The 16,464-nt window shown below is 56.3% G+C and overlaps 1 protein-coding gene across 4 annotated transcripts in view; it reads left to right on the top strand.

Moving 5' to 3' along the window:
- Positions 1-16,464, top strand: part of ALDH1L1 (aldehyde dehydrogenase 1 family member L1) — a 96,504-nt gene that overhangs the window by 48,830 nt on the left and 31,210 nt on the right. The window contains exons 1-8 of one of the 4 annotated variants that reach the window (XM_047796235.1): positions 1,062-1,199; positions 5,673-5,824; positions 7,763-7,997; positions 8,743-8,908; positions 10,459-10,560; positions 11,220-11,309; positions 12,219-12,356; positions 14,216-14,341. In XM_047796235.1, coding sequence (XP_047652191.1) covers positions 1,126-1,199; positions 5,673-5,824; positions 7,763-7,997; positions 8,743-8,908; positions 10,459-10,560; positions 11,220-11,309; positions 12,219-12,356; positions 14,216-14,341 — 1,083 coding nt within the window. In that variant the 5' untranslated portion in view covers positions 1,062-1,125. Of the gene's footprint in view, positions 1-1,061; positions 1,207-5,672; positions 5,825-7,762; positions 7,998-8,742; positions 8,909-10,458; positions 10,561-11,219; positions 11,310-12,218; positions 12,357-14,215; positions 14,342-16,464 lie in introns of those variants that run through there. The other 3 variants (XM_047796236.1, XM_047796237.1, XM_047796238.1) reach the window with 3 other exon arrangements.

Genomic DNA, 16,464 nt, shown 5'->3' with positions numbered 1-16,464 from the left:
GAGGTGCCTTCAACACAAGTCAGATGGCCCAGTTCCCTGCACATTTTCTGCTTCCATGTCACTGCAGGTGGCAGTGCTGCTGGATTTAAACTTCCCTCTTCTCTGTACACTGCCTTAAGACTATGGGTTCTTCTCTGATTTCCTAACACCTGCTTGGGCTGTCTGATCTCCAAATTATCCTTTCAGTGTCACCTCTCAGCCTTCTCTCCTCCAGCTTCAGAGTTCTCCACGAATTTCCCACCACAGGCACCTCACATTCAGCCATTTATTCCACAATTTTTATTGAACCCAAGGCACTGCACTGGATACTGGGGAATTCCCATGGACTAAGACAGTTCTTGCTTTCCTGTTCCAGTGGGGAAATATGTCAACCAGATCATCCCAGAAGCAGTGATCAAACTGTGGTTGAGAGGGTTCGAAGGACCATGAAACGCCCCTCTTTAGCCATGTGATGAAGGGCTCTGTCCTAGCTGGCATGTGGTTTAGGAAAGCTGCCTTTAAGAAGTGACTTAGTTCCCATAATGGCGCAGTGGTTAACGAATCCAAGTAGGAACCATGAGGTTGCAGGTTCCATCGCTGGCCTTGCTCAGTGGGTTAAGGATCCATTGTTGCCTTGAGCTGTGGTATAGGTTGCAGACGTGGCTCAGATCTGGCGTTGCTGTGGCTGTTTGTTATAGGCCAGTGGCTACAGCTCCGACTGGCCCCCAAGCCTGGGAACCTCCATATGCCATGGGAAGTGGCCCTAGAAAAAGCAAAAAGACAAAAAAAATAAAATAAAATAAAAGAAGTGACTTAGGTAGGAGTACAGTCCTGGGCGGGGAGGGGGGGGGCTTCTCTTGAGGAAGAAGGGGAGCAAACAGGGAAAGTTCCCAACTTGAAATGGGGTATAAAATTACCTTCCTGGTGAGTTGCCTCTTCTGAGTCAGCCTTGCAGGTACTCACAACCCCAGGGCCTTTGCAAAGCCCTGTGAATACTGGAAAGGGTTGTAGCCCATGCCCTCCCCACCAGGACCCAGCTTGACTACCCCCACCCGCCCAGCGCCCCTCCCCTCCCGGGCTCCGGCCTTGGCCATTGCTCCAGGACTAGCAGGGGCGGCCCCGCCTCCCTGCCTCCCAGGCCTGCCTATGTCAGCGAGGTCCCCTGCCCGACCCAGACTCAGAAGTCCGCTCTGGCCAGTGACGCCTGTGCTCCTTCTCCGGTGCGTGGTGAGTCCCCAAGCCCCCGGTGTCCCGGGGAAGGAGGCTGCCCTGGCTCCAGGGGCTTCTGGGGGCGGGGGAATCTGGCCGCGGGGACTAGAGTCGGGGTTCCCTTTGGGGCAGCCAAGGCTCCAGCCTGGGGCGTCCTCTGGCTGCAGGACCAAGATGCGGGGCTGACGGGGCGGGGGGGGGGGGGGGGGAGGACAGCGCCGTGCTAGTGGGCGGGGGTTGGGAGGCGCCTCCCGGAGCCGGGGGCTTTTCAGCCCCGATTTCAGAAGAGAAAACAGGCTCCGAGAGGGAAAGGGACAAGGGGAAGGTGATTAGATGGTCCTTGGTGGAGGGACAGCCTATCCCCCTGCACCGTCCACTAGCCCACTAAGGCCCTCACCCCATTCTGGGACTGGGAGTGGTCCCCCCTGATTGGCCAAATCTGGGGGCCGGGCACGAGGACCTCTTGTGATTGGAGCGCTCCAGCCCCCTGGCGTGATCCTGGCTCTGAGAGCAGGATGCAGAGCCACAGCCCGGCCACCTGTTTTGGGGGTTGCACTACTCAGGCTACTGGGATTCGGCCCTCGGGGTCACCTGTGCAGACCCCTCACCTGCCACCTGCCTGAGGGAGGCAGGGATTCCCCCAGGTATAGGAGACAGAATTATGTTTACTCCCACTGTCTTCTTCCCCCTCCCCTGTTTCTCCATGAAATCGTGCAAGTTCCTTAGGCTCTGAATCTTAGTTCCTAAGATTGGGAGGGGTGATAAATAATAGCCCCTTACCTGACAAGATTGCTCCAGTGTGACATGAGACTGCACACTACCTCAGGCAGAGGAGGCTGTCTGGAGCTGGCATTAACCTTCAGGATGGCCTTGGGAACAGTCCCTTTTGGAGAAGGAGATGGAGGCTGAGATGAGGGCGATTCCACACAGTTGAACCTGAGTCTAGAGGCTCAGGTGGTCTAGGCAGCTGCACAGTGGCCTGTCCCCTGTGCCCAAGACCATGGAAAAGACCATGGATAAGCGTGACTCCAGGGACTGTGGGAGGGACAGATGTGCCCACTCCCAGTGCCCAAGCAAAGGGCAACTGAGGACAGAAGACTTGTGGCTGGATGGCCAGCTCAGCAGAGCCCCTGCCCCTCCTAGGGCTGCATCCCCCATGGGCCCCGCTCAGCCACTGCCCTGAGCAGCAGCTCCACCAGCCACCAGGGGCTGGTAGCTGGGCACTGGGGCAGGGGGCCTGGGTGGCACAACGGACCTCAGATGCCATGCAGCCCCACAGCGCCCTGGGCAGCAAGGGTGCCTGCTCAGGCAGGAGGCAGGGACTGGGCAGCTGCCTGATGAGGCACACTCTGTGTTTTGTCCCTCCTCGACCCTCCCCTGTGGCACCTGATTTTCCTGGTGCCAAACTCTAGGTGGGCTGTCCCCACCCAGGTGCTTCGCAGGTGACTTCCCTGCCCTTGCCTCCCTGCTTCCAAACAGATCTTTTTTTGTCCGCTTTATTTTTCCACAAGTAATATACACCCAATATTAAAAAAAAAAAAAAAAAAAAAAGAAGAAGAAGAAGAAGTTCCCGTCGTGGCGCAGTGGTTAACGAATCCAAGACTAGGAACCATGAGGTTGCGGGTTCGGTCCCTGCCCTTGCTCAGTGGGTTAACGATCCGGCGTTGCCGTGAGCTGTGGTGTAGGTTGCAGACGCGGCTCAGATCCTGTGTTGCTGTGGCTCTGGCGTAGGCCAGTGGCTACAGCTCTGATTCGACCCCTAGACTGGGAACCTCCATATGCTGTGGGAGCGGCCCAAAGAAATAGCAAAAAAAAGACAAAAAAAAAACCCTAACATTCTGGTAAGAAAAAGATAATTATAGTCATCAAAAGACTTCCGAACCCCAAAAACCTACCTGGTGACTTTTACCATTTCTGTGTGGCTCCTTCCAGGCTTTTACTGAGCAAGTACACATGCGCATACACACACACACACACCACACGCACATACAGATACCCCACACATACCTCACACACATGTACACACACCACACACATAGATACCACACATGTATACACCACACACACACAACCACATTCTCTTTCGCTTGACAGTAACTTTGGCCGAAGTTTTGAATCTTGACACCATCTAGCTTCTTTCTTTCTCTTGTGAATTGTGCCTTTGGTGTTGTATCTAAAAAGTTACTCAAAGTCATCTAGGTTTTCTCCTGTGTTACCTTTTAGGAGTCTTATACTTTTGCATTTTACAGTTATGTCTGTGATGCATTTTGAGTTAATTTTTATGAAGGGTTTAAGGTCTGCGTCTAGATTCATCTTTGGTATGTGGACCTCCAGTTGTTCCAGCATCATTTGTTGAAAAGATTATCTTTGCTCCTTTGTCACACAATAAAGATTTCAGAAGGCGAAGAGAACATCTCTCTGAACGTGGAGTAGGCAAAGATTTCTTTCTTTTCTTTTTTTTTTTTTTTTTTTTTTTGTCTTTTCTAGGGCCGCTCTCCGCGGCATGTGATGGTTCCCAGGCTAGGGGTTGAATCGGAGCTGTAGCCACCGACCTACACCAGAGCCACAGCAACACCAGATCTAAGCCATGTCTGCGACCTACATCCACAGCCCACGGCAAGACCAGGGATCAAACCCGTAACCTCATGCTTCCTAGTCAGATTCATTAACCACTGCACCACCACGGGAACTCCTAGGCAAAGATTTCTTACACAGAATACAAAACCCACTCAGTATAAAGGGAAATTTTGATACAGCGCCCTATATTAAGAACGTGTGTTCACCGAAAGACACTATAGAGTGAAAAGGCCAGCCACACAACTGGGAGATGTTTTTCATATTATATCTGACAAAGGATTCATAGTCTAGATTATTTTTTAAAAATAATAAAACAGGAGTTCCCATCGTGGCGCAGTGGTTAACGAATCCGACTAGGAACCATGAGGTTGCGGGTTCGGTCCCTGCCCTTGCTCAGTGGGTTAACGATCCGGCGTTGCCGTGAGCTGTGGTGTAGGTTGCAGACGTGGCTCGGATCCCACGTTGCTGTGGCTCTGGCGTAGGCCGGTGGCTACAGCTCGGATTCCACCCCTAGCCTGGGAACCTCTATATGCCGTGGGAGCGGCCCAAAGAAATAGCAAAAAAAGACAAAAAATAAAAATAAAAATAATAAAACAAAACCAGGCAAACAAAAACCTCCTGCACGTCAATAAGGAAAAGACCACCAGTGGACAAAATAGAAAGATCTCTAAGTGGCCTATGAGTATAGAGAAACATGCACCCCTTCCTCATTGTGGACCTGCCCACAAACCCAGGGGGCCAGCGCTCTAGCTCCCACCAGCAGGACAGGAAACAGGAGGCCACGATGCAGAGCATGTGGAAACCCGACTGCCACTTTGGAACCAGCAGAGCCTGTCAAAGCTCAACATTTTCACACATGCTACCCAAGGATTCCACTCCTAGGTACTCACCCAACAGAAGTGTGAGCCTGGACTTGGCGAGTACCCTGTGCCAGAATCTTTATCGTGTCTCTCATGGGAACAGCCTCAAACTGGAAATATATCCGTCCACAGCAGACTGGACAAAGGAGCATTTTTATTTATGCTCACAGTGAAACACTATGCAGCAGTGAGAATGGACACGGCCCAGTTACAGGGCCAGTGCTGCAGGGAAACAATCCTCAGAATGTCACACAGTCACTCTGTGAAAACGGATCGACCCATCCTCCTGGAGTACAGCTTCAACTCAGCGCTGGTCATAGGGTGTGTTCAGTGTGTGAACATTCATTGAGCTCTGTCCTTATGATTTGGACACTTCTCTGCATGCCCGAAGCATGTATTGCTTCAATTAAATTTTCAGCACAGTAGGTATATTTTTGTAAATGGATACTTTCAAGAAATATCTCCAGTGGGTACTGGGTTCTACAGGTCTGAGCATAGGGACTGAAGGACCAAACTTCGATCTAGCTGGGTGTTTCCCGTACACCGTCCTTCTGGGCCAGGTCAGGGCCCCACCCCACCCTGCATCCTTGGCCGTCCAAGGAGCACCCTTCTTCACACGCCGAGGCAGGCAGGCCCTGCAGCCAGGCCCACGCTTTTTCCCACTCAGGGAAAGCCTGGCCTGAGGCTGAAAGCCTCTGAACAGGATCTTTCTCACCAACAAAGGAGGAAAGCAAGGCTGATCTGACTTGACTGAGGCCCCAGGCCTGGTCACAGAAACCTTCAAACCCCCTCAGACGGCCCTACACCGGCTCCGCACCATGTGGGAGGGGTCACAGAGCATCCACAGTAGCTATGCGACTCGCCACTGGCATCCAGAGTCCCACCATCCAGGCAGGACTGCCTCTCTGTCCCTCACACGGCCGTCTCCCTGCAGTGGCCGCCGCCCAGGGAGCCCAGAGCCTGGCCCAGGGGTTGGGGTTGGTGAGGTGCTGGGAGCTGCCCCGGGGCACAAGACCTGGCTGACGCTGCAGGCTTATCCCTCCCCAGATCCTGCCGACCTGCCCCTGCAGCCATGAAGATTGCAGTGATTGGACAGAGCCTGTTTGGCCAGGAAGTTTATAACCACCTGAAGGAGGAGGGTCACAAGGTCGTGGGCGTGTTCACAGTGCCAGACCAGGATGGGAAGGTGGACCCCCTGGGTGAGTGGCTGTCCTGGAAGCAGAGCCTGTGGGGTCTTTTGTGGGGTCATGGGCTTCCCTGGCTGGAAGCAGCTGCAGGCGGTCCACCCTGCATCCTGCTCAGGTGCCAACTGGCTGAGGGGCTTTTCTGGAACAAAGTGGAGCGTGGGATGGGGTTTGTATCCTGGAGAAGCCCAGCCTGCTCCCTGGGCCCCGCAGTCTGACCAGCTCCAGGGCCCCCTGACCCCAGCATCCAGGCTCTGAAAGGACTGCCAAGTGGAGTCACCACAGGTCAGCATCCCGAGACGTGAATGCCCTACACCCCACCACAGGGAAGGCCTGTGAGCAGAGTCTGGGGCCCCTGCACCACCCCCTCCCCTGGAGTTTCTGCTTGGAGAGCCTAGGAATCTGTATTTCTGACATATAGCTATTCCTTTCCTCCTCCAGGAAGCAGGGCCCCAGCTCGATGAACAGACTCTCTGGGACACCCTCAGGCCCCATGGATTCAGAATGTGGGGCCAGGTTAGGGAGGGGGCCTTGCGGGGGTGAGGGGCGCTGGTGCATTGGGAACAGCGACTCTCCCAGACAAGCAGTGCAGGCTGACCCCTGGCTCAGCTCTGGCACCGTCCCAATGCCAACCAGGCCTTGGTTCTAGATCTGAGCTCAGCATGACCTGGGATCCAGCCTGAGTCCTGTCCCCAGCCTCTACGTGTCCCCTGACACCAGCTCTGAGGCTGGCTGGAGCTTCTCCTTGACCTGACCTCAGATGTCCTGAGAAGCACCCCCCAGTCACAAGGTGGACATCTTTTGCGAGCACAGTCCATTCTGCTCACATGGAGCCCCCTCCCACAGTACCCCTAAACACAGGGCACAGAGGCAGAGGGGCAGGGATGGGTCAGGGCCAGTCAGGGCCGCACTTCACCCAGGAGTGCCATGAGAGAACGGGGTCCCAGGAAGAGCTAGACAGGTGCTGAGGAGGGCTGGCAGGGGAGCGCTCTATGACTGTGGCCATGATCGTGACCAAGGAGGAGCCGTCACCTCTGAGAGGCACTGGGGGAGGGGAGAGAGGGAAGAAGCTGTAACTCCTTTTTTTTTTTTTTTTTTGTCTTTTTGTCTTGTCTGGAGCTGCACCCATGGCATATGGAGGTTCCCAGACTAGGGGTCTAATTGGAGCTGTTGCTGCTGGCCTACACCACAGCCACAGTAACACCAGATCCGAGCCGTGTCTACGACCTACACCACAGCTCACGGCAACGCCAGATCCTTAACCCACTGAGCGAGGCCAGGGATCGAACCTGCAGCCTCATGGCTCCTAGTCGGATTCATTGACCACTGAGCCATGACGGGAACTCCAGAAGCTGTAACTTCTAAAATTTGGAGGCTTGGGGCTATAACTCAGACCTTCAGGAAGGGTACGCTGCTGCTGGGACCTGGGCCTCAGACACAGTGGGAGGGGCGAGCATTGGGGACAGTTCAATGATGAAGAGGAAACCCCAAGCGGATGCAGCAGATGCCCTGGGGTGAAGAAGTGATGTGGGTGGTGCTCCCAGGACAGGAACCCCGCCTCCAGCTTCTCAGTCTCCCTCCAGCATCCTTATTGTTGGCCCTTATGAAGCATGGTGGTGGGCAGAATTGCAGTTTTGAGGGCCCCAGCCCCAGCCCAGAGAGCGCAGAGAGTGGAGAGGAAGTAACCTGGGGATGGACACAAGGCCTCCAGAGCAGTGAAGGCAAAAAGTCAGGGGTCAGGCCGGAGTCTGGGAGAGAGAGGCACTCAGAAGCCCTGGTGGTCAGCAGAGGCCAGTCCAGGCAGAGCAGTCCCTGGGACCTGGGCCTGGGCCTTTGGCCGGCACTGTCCCACCCCTGGGCAGCAGGGAAGTTGGGAGGGACAGGCCTGGAAAGGAGGTGCAAGAGGCACCCTGCTGGGGAAGGGGGGCAGGTTTCTCACCCACTGTCCCGCAGGCCTGAAGGCTGAGCAGGATGGAGTGCCAGTGTTCAAGTTCACCCGCTGGAGGGCAAAGGGGCAGGCTCTGCCCGACGTGGTGGCGAAGTACCAGGCCCTGGGTGCCGAGCTCAACGTCCTGCCCTTCTGCAGCCAGTTCATCCCCATGGAGATCATCAGTGCCCCCCGCTATGGCTCCATCATCTACCACCCGAGCCTGCTCCCCCGGCACCGAGGGGCCTCGTCCATCAACTGGTGAGACAGGGCCAAGACACCCCACCTGCCTGAGACTCCCTCTCAGCCCAGAGCTCTTCTCTGGTGCCCAGGAGCAGGCATTGCGGCAAGCTGCCAGATGGCATCCACGCAATGGATTGCAGTGTGGTCCGTGGGCAAGAATCAGAATCAGGCATCGCCATACATTCTCATTCCCACAGGGAACTGTGAAGCGTCCTCTCCTACAGTGGGGTCTTTGGAACAGAGTAGGCTAAGGGGTTCCCAGAGGCCTGCTCTAACCCCCACCTTCCGCCAGTGCTCTCAGCAGACCCCACTTGGAAAGAGACAGAGCTGGAGCAAAGAATCACCAACATAGTTTGAGATGAAGAGAGGTGGTGTCTGGTGGGTGGAGCTATTCACAGAGGCCGTCAGGGAAGGGAGACACCTGAGCTTCAAAAGAGAGTGGGTTTGTAGTCGGACTGGTCTGACTGGGACTCTGGCTCCCTGACCTCCAGTCCTGCATCCTTGCTTCTCTAGGCCTCAGACCCCTTATCTGTAAGAGGGACATGCAATGCCTGTTACACCAGTGGGAGAGATAAAGTTACATGAGGCATTAGGACTTTTAGCACAACTGACACACAGCTGGCATCAGTAAAGACCATTTTCCTTCTTCCTGCTCTTGCCAGAGTGGAGACCAGTCCTCCCCTGGGGAGATGGGGGCAGACTCCAGGGCCTCCTTTGCCATGGTCCTTCTTCCTGGACTCAGGTTTCACTCTTCTGCTCCTAGGACCCTCATTCATGGCGACAAGAAAGCGGGGTTTACCATCTTCTGGGCGGATGATGGCCTGGACACTGGAGACCTTCTGTTGCAGAAGGAGTGTGACGTCCTCCCGGATGATACCGTGAACACGCTGTACAGCCGCTTCCTCTTCCCAGAAGGCGTCAAAGGGATGGTAAGGTCTGCCTCCAGGCCTGCCCCCTCCCAGGGAGAGACCTCGGAGCTAGCCAGGACCATGATCCCTCAATTCCAGGATCTGCACGGGGAACTCTCATTTCAGGGTTTCAAAGAGGCAGGATTAGGTCACACAATGTATTGGATTAGGCAGGACTCCTGCTTACAATTGTCAGAAAAGCTCAACAAGGTTTAGCCAAAGGTGGACATTTGGGGCTCATTTAAGAGAGAAGACTAGAGGCAGCCATGGCATCAAGCCTGGCTGAATCCAGAGGCTTGTCCTGTCATGGGATTCACCCAGATTCTCTGTTCCTCTCTGATTAGCTTCATCCTCAGCTTGGCTGCCCTTAAAGGAAAGGAGAAGTCGCCAGTGGCGGCGCAGAGTTTATACACACTTCTTGGTTCCAAAGGAAGAGAAACCCTCCCTCCCCTAGAATTTAGAAATGAAAACTCAGAGGAGACTCTGATTGGCCAATGTAGGTCATGTGACGACCCCGAGCCAATCACTGGCCGGGATGGTGGAGCACTTTTATTGGCGCGTGCTTCCTGCTTGGGGAGGTGAGGTCCTGCTGTGAGTGCCCCAGGAGGAGCACGGCTGGCGTCCTAGCGATGTTCCGGGCACTCAGCTGTCCAGTGCAGGAGGCCAGCCTGGAGTCATCAGGGACTGGCTCCATAGCACAGCAGTGACTGCTGCTCCCAGTTTTGCGGCCTGGGGTCCACCTGTCGCTAAAGGAGAGTGAGCACCTTCAGGTTTTACGTGAGAGACAGGAAGGGGTCACCTTGCACATCTCACAGAAAACAAGCAAAAGTATCCTTTAGGGCTGCACTGTTCAGTGGGTGGGCGCTAGTCACGCGTGGCTATTAAATTAATTTAAATGAATTACAAAGACTGAGTTCACCAGTCTCACTGCCTACATTTTAGGTCCCTAGTAACTCAGCAGGATAGGGGTTTCTGAGTTGGACAATGCGGACAAGGAAAGTTCCCCCCTGGGCAGTCCTGCTTTAGACTGCTGACCTCTCCTGGCTTCTCAGCTTCTGTGTCCCTGGCCCCTGACCCTCCCTCACAGCGGCCCAGCTCTTCCTGCCCACCTTCCCCTGTTCCTCCTTCCACAACCTTCTTCTTTGCTGTAGCAAAGGAACTGCTTTCTGCTAAACTTGGGACTTTGGAAACCCATCACACAGCTCAAGACCCCTTAAAAGGCAGGGAAGGCTGTACCACCATAGCACCATGGGTTAGGGTCTGGCATCACTGCCGCCATGGCTCAGATTCAAGCCTTGGCCGGGGAACTTCCCCATGCCACAAGCACAGCCAAACAAACAAACAAAAAAAAATCAGAGAAGGTTTTAGGCAAAAGACTTTAATTCATACAATCTTCGAAAAGCTTGTGTGGTCAAGGGACTGGAGTCGACTTGGACCTGTTCCTGCGGCACCTATGCCATGGGTGCTGGTCGCGCACCAGGTGTGGTGCCAGGCAGGTCTGATGAGTGAGGGGCTGGGACTTAGGGGAGGGTCCTAAAGCCGGGGACACCAACCCACCCAGGTCTTCTCAGGTTCAGGCCGTGAGGCTGATTGCCGAAGGCAAAGCCCCCAGACTCCCGCAGCCTGAGGAAGGAGCCACCTATGAGGGGATTCAGAAGAAAGAAACAGCCAGGGTGAGTGCCAGTCCCGCCCACCTGAAGCCTGCCTGTGCTGTGAGCTGGTTCTGGGGGCCGCCAGGTCCTAATCATTTAAAGCCAGAGGAAAGAGCATGAGCCAGGGCCATGTGGCACCTGGATAGCAAGGGACAGGGTCTGCCTGGGTTCTTCCCAGTCCCTCTTTAGGAGGAGGCAGGCAGGGGCCCCAGGGAGAAGAGCAGGGGTGGGGGTGGCATGGGGATCAGCACAGTGCTGGGTGATCTCTGAGATGAGTTCCAGGAGATAATTCAGTTCCTCTAGGTCCGGGTGCTAGGTGGGCCCGAGGCTGTATCTCTGGGCTTGTGGGTGCCATGGCAGGGGTCAGGGGTGTGTGGTCTGTGTGAGCTCTGTAGGTCAGGAGAAGCTCGGGGAGGAGGAGCATTGTAGGGGGGTGGGGGTGGGCCGACACTTTGTGTAGGGCCTTGGCCGCCTTGGCAACAGAACGGTATCTTTCCCAAACCATCCTGGAGTTTGCCACCTGCCAAAGACTGGGGGTCCGAGCATGCCCAGAGCCAGACCTCCCAGCCCCTCCCAGGGCTCCACCCACTGTCCTGGGTCATCAGGGCAGAAGTGGAGGCCAGAGGTGTTGCCCGGATGGTCAGGGAGAGGGCGCTGAGCACACACATCCTGCCCCACAGATCAACTGGGAACAGCCAGCAGAGGCCATTCATAACTGGATCCGCGGGAATGACAAGGTGCCAGGTGCCTGGACGGAAGCCTGTGGGCAGGTGTGTCCTTGCGTGGCGGGGGTGGGCCGTGCTCCCTGTGCCCCCAGCAGAAACACTATCAAAATGTCTTTGAACTGAAGGGTAAATAGCTATTGCCCAGACCTCCAACCCCCTTGGCCAGCCCCTCAGGACCCCAGGCCTCCAGGCGCAGCAGCAGTTCTGAGGTTGAATTGTGCAGCTTGTAAAATATTTCAACTCCCAGCCCATGGTCTCTGTCAAAAATTCCGAAATAGAAAAAGCAAATAAACCCAGTGAACCACCAGTGTGGTCCTAAGTAAAAATGTACTGTGTTTACACCAAAAAGACTGTCCAGGAGCCAGGAGCCTTCAAACCAAATGAGCTCTGTTGCTGTGAAGCAGCTTGTGTCGTGAGGAGGCAGTGACTGGTGAAAACATTCGAATTTTCTTACGTGAAGAGCATTCAGCTAGTGGTTACCTGTTGTCAGTTTTGAGGAATAGTTTACATTTTGCTTATGATTTCCAGAGGCATAAGCAGGAAAGTGACTGAGGTCAAGTTAGTCTTGCTTGTCTTGCAAAATGAGCAAAATTAAGCTTTGCATGTCGCTAAACTGGTTCTGTCGGCTCAGGGACTCTTCCAGGTAGGTTTCCATTTGTGTTTGATTTTAGCAGCTCTCAGAGACCCCAGGCCCAGCTCTGACCTGCCTTTACCCATGGGGGGAAGGAGCCCGGGCTGAGGCAGGGCAAGCTGGAGCCTTCCACCATGCCACGGGTCAGAGGCCTCAGCACTTCCTGCAGGTCTTTCGTGTGCCCACCCCCGCCCCAGCGGGAGCTCTTGCATCTCGGCTGCCCCAGGGGGACCCCTATCCCTTCCCAGCCTCACTCAGCCACATCTGGCCCTCACAGTGGGCCTCTTTCATCCACCGCTTTCCGGTTTTCCTGCCCTCAACAGAAACTGACATTTTTCAACTCAACGCTGAACACCGCAGGCCTGGTGCCAGAGGGAGAAGCTGTGCCCATCCCAGGAGCCCATCGGCCAGGGGTGGTCACCAAAGCAGGACTCCTCCTCTTCGGGAATGATGACCAAATGGTAACAGTGCTGCTGCAGGTCCCGTGTCCCTTCTGTAGGCTCAAGGCTATGTATGCAGTCTTGTCCGGGGCTCAGGCCCCCCAGGAAGGCTCCACGCTGCACTGGAGAACACTGGGCATAAAGAGACCACAGGCTTCAAGAGGGGAGACCCCATACTTGCCCCCGTCTGCTGGGATGGCCACTTCCCTGTCCCTGGAGGACTGGCCCCCTGCAAGCTGGGTACCTTAGGTGGGTGTCAGTCAGAGAGGGCATCTCCAGGGAGCTCTGGCCAGGGCCTGGTTTCAGCCCAGCAGAATGCCAGGAGCCCAGGGTGCAGCCACTGGGCCTCAGTCTCCTTCTTTGTGCCAGGAAGCCATGGTGGGCACATCACATGCTCCAATTCACACAAGGTGACTGCTACTCAGAGTACCAGCTGTGATTTGTGTGGGAGTGTATTTCTGGAGCGCCTTCGTGCCAGGCTCGGTTGTAAAACAATTCGATGTACAAATGTAGCTTTCCCAGCCACCCTGTGAAAGGCGTATTGATGGTATCACTGTTTTACTGAGTAGAAGACAAAAGCAAAGAGATTTCAGTAACCTGCCCAGGGTCACCCAAGCTAGTCCGAGGCAGAGCCGGGATTCGAGCCCTAACACTCTGGCTCTGAGGCCTGGCACGTGGCTGTGATCCCCGAGCACTGAGGCTCGCTACTGTGAAGTGGTTGGCAGGTCTGGGCCTCGAGATAACGTGGGATGAGGAAGAAGGAGGATGGGTGGGGTCTTCGGGCACTTTGGGGAATTTCAGTGAACACTGTGGGTGTTGGGCCCTGGGCGGCCATGTGTTCAGGCCAGGTGCATGTGGAGCGGCTTGGCCTGGACTGGTGGGAGCTCACCCTGGGCGCCCACCGTGCTGTGCTCGGCCGGCGGCAGGTGAGGCTGCCTGCGAGTTACAGTCTGTTGGCGCTTCAGGTATTCGTGGTTGATACCTGCAGTTGAAAGGTAATGTCTGTCTTGGGTCAGGTTCCCAAATCGGCACCTGAGACAAGCATTCTTGTGCATGTGAGTTGCCAGGAAGGCAGCGAGGGCAGAGGTCAAGGCCAAGCAGAGATGCGAGTCGTGGAGCAATGTAGCCTTGACCGACCCTAGGGCAGGCTCTGCGTTGTGACTGCATCTGCAGGCTTGGGCTGGGGTCTCCACCTCTGGGCAGAGTGAGGGGCGGGGCGGTGTAGCCCCTGGGCCTCGCAGTCAGGAGAAGGATGCTGGGCAGACTACTCACACTTGCAGCAGCTGGAGGATGAAGGCACCAGCCAGGAGGGCTGGACTGGGACTGTGTACTCCCATATCTACAGGTTCAGCAAGGCCACAGAGGCAGCCTTGGCAGAGCCCCTTGATGGAAGCTTCTTTTAGGAACCTGCACTGGGCCAGGCTGTCTTCAGCTCGAGGGCATCTCTGGAAGGCAGTGGGGCCAGGTCCTCAGGGAAGCTGACGCCAGTGCTGCTGGGCGTGTGCAGGGTTTCCATGGACCACTCTTGTCCCACGGACACGTCCCTGGCACCCCAGGGGGGGATCTGATGACCATGCCAGCTTCCCCATGGGGTTTCTGGAAGCTGGGCTGTTGGGTGACAGGTTGTTTTCTCCGTTGACTTTCAAAGTGGTGCTTGAGCTATTTTTGTCTCATCAGCTTTATAAAATCATCAAACCACCACAGTGGGGTGGATAGCAGGGACAGTGAGCACAGTGAGTCCCTTGAGCAGCCCCGCCCCTGTCCTGTCTCCTCCTTGTAGCCAGTCTGGGCTCTGGGGGCCTGCCTCCTGGTGAGGATGGCGAGGAGTGCATGCCCGCCGCAAGGGTAGCCACGGGTCCTGGGACAGCCTTCCTTTGCAGCTGCTGGTGAAGAACATCCAGCTGGAGGATGGCAAGATGATCCCAGCCTCGCAGCTCTTCAGGGGAATGGACGGCAGCGCCCTGGAGCTGACAGAGGAGGAGCTGGTCACTGCGGAGGCTGTGCGGGTAAGACACACCTTGAGGGCTCCTGTCCAGTTGGGCAGGCTGTGCACTGCACATGTGTTTTGCAAATGGCCCTGCACACACTCTGAGGATGTACGTGCCTGCCCCAGGCATGGGATTGGCTCTGCCCTGTCCTGGGGCTTCTCGATGTGCCCCCTCCTCTGCCGCTGGGCCCTGGGATGTGGCCAGCTGGGTCTGACTCCTCTGGGGACGCGTTGTCAACAGCAGACAAGTGAACCGGAGCCCCCCTGCAATTGCTGAGGACTCAGATGCCAAGCCCATGGCCCTGCAATAGGGCAGGTGCACTGGGACCTTCCAGAAAGGCTTCCCATGAGAGAGACCTGCCTATTCACCACAGGTGTCAGGGTTGGCCCACCTGCACTCCCAGCCAGCTTGCCTAGGGGACAGCAATTCCTCCCTGAGGTTCAGTCTGTCCCCACTGGAGTCCAGGCAGCGGCCACTTCCAGAGCTGTGCCCTCCCCCCCCCCACCTCCCTCTCCTGGGAAGGCGTGGTTTTGGTGGTGTTTCACTGTGTTGGGCAGGGGGTGTTGGATGGCTTTTCAGCCATTCATTTGTTGTCGTGCATGTGCTTATTTAAGATACACGTCCAGACACGAGTGTCCCTGCTCTGTGTCCCTCTCATGGGGAAGAGAGCCAGTGAACAACCAGGCCAGTGAATAATGTCATTTCACACGGGAGACACGCTCAGAGATGACGCGTCTGGGAGGGGGCTGGAGGCCAGGGTCCAAGGCAGAGGGTCAGGGAAGGCCACCCCGGGCAGGAGAGCTGGTTTGAGCTGAGACCTGGGTGGAACACAGCAAATGCCAAGGCCCTGGGAGTAGGGAACCACGGAGGGCCTGGCAGTGGCCACAGGGGACCAAGAGATGAGGACAAGCGCAGAGGCAGAGCCCGTCCAGGGAGGGATGGGAGGGGCCCACGGTCCAGAGAGCACTGAGCACTTCCTTAGGTGAAAGCTGAGCATTTTGGATATCTATTTAAAAAAAAAAAAAAAGCCATTTCATTTAAAAACTGTTTTTGGAGCGAGTGCTCTGGTGCCTGCTGCGCTGGGGTTACAGGCCAGCTGGACAGACGACCTCTGGAGTTTACAGCCAAGTGCACTCAGGATGCGGGAGGCTGTGTGTTTTCAGGGGACACTGGGAGGCTGAGGAGGTGACACATCCGGGAAGGACAGCTTCGTAGTCCCTGTTAGGACCTCAGTAAGCATCAGCGCTGAGCCCAAAGTCATGAGAAAAGCAGCTGCTCAGGAGCACATCTGGGAGTCTCAGGCACGAAGCCGAGGCGGTGCAGGGCCCTGGGGCAGCACCAGCTCCTGCACCCCAGGCGCTCTGCCTGCCTTGTGCCAGGGCCTCCCAGGCTGTTCCCAGCCACTTGCACAGTTGAGGAAGCTGAGGCATGGGAGGCCACCTGCCTCAGACAGCTGCTGGGGGCCCCAGCTGGGTCTGAACAAGGCTATGTGGTCTCCCAGGTTCCATACATCCTAGGAGGGCCGGTGGCCAGCACGCCCACACACCCATGGTGACCACTGGCCCCAGCCCTGCTGGCGCACAGTGGTCAGTGAAGGTTTGGGGAAGGGGTGATGTAGCAGATGGCCTGGAAGACTGCCCAGGATTTAAGCGTGAGCTGGGGGTTCAAGGAAAAATGTCACCCATGGATGGGAGCTGGGCAGAGGCCTGGGGAGTTGGCACAGCTGTGTGGGGGCAGGGTCGGTCACCGTGAGGATGGCAGGGGCACATCCGTGGAAGCTTTCTGAGAGGCCAGGGAGAGGCTGGCCTGGAAGTCTCTGGTGGGGCCTCGCCCACTCTCCATTCGGGCAGTGGCCAGGCAGATCCTGGAGCCCGGCCTGGGTGTGGGGCCAGAGAACAGCCATCTCGACCTGTCTCACTGTGATCCTGCAGATGGCCTGTCTCTGCTGCCCACTCAGCTTCCACGGACCTCTCATGCAGGCCCCACTGCTGTCCACTGCCAGCCCAGGGACAGCGGGGCATAGAGCCAGCTGGTCTCTCAGTGAGGATGAGACCCAGGCCTCCTGAACCCCATCCGTGGGCCCCGCTCACACTCCAAAGCACCCCACCGTGCTCTCCTTCCCGTGTCGCAGCACAACACCC

This window comes from Phacochoerus africanus, chromosome 9 (assembly GCF_016906955.1).
Source record: "Phacochoerus africanus isolate WHEZ1 chromosome 9, ROS_Pafr_v1, whole genome shotgun sequence".
NCBI lineage: Eukaryota > Metazoa > Chordata > Mammalia > Artiodactyla > Suidae > Phacochoerus > Phacochoerus africanus.
The sequence above is the reverse complement of the archived record's forward strand: the minus strand, read 5'-3'. Positions and strand labels throughout refer to the sequence as shown.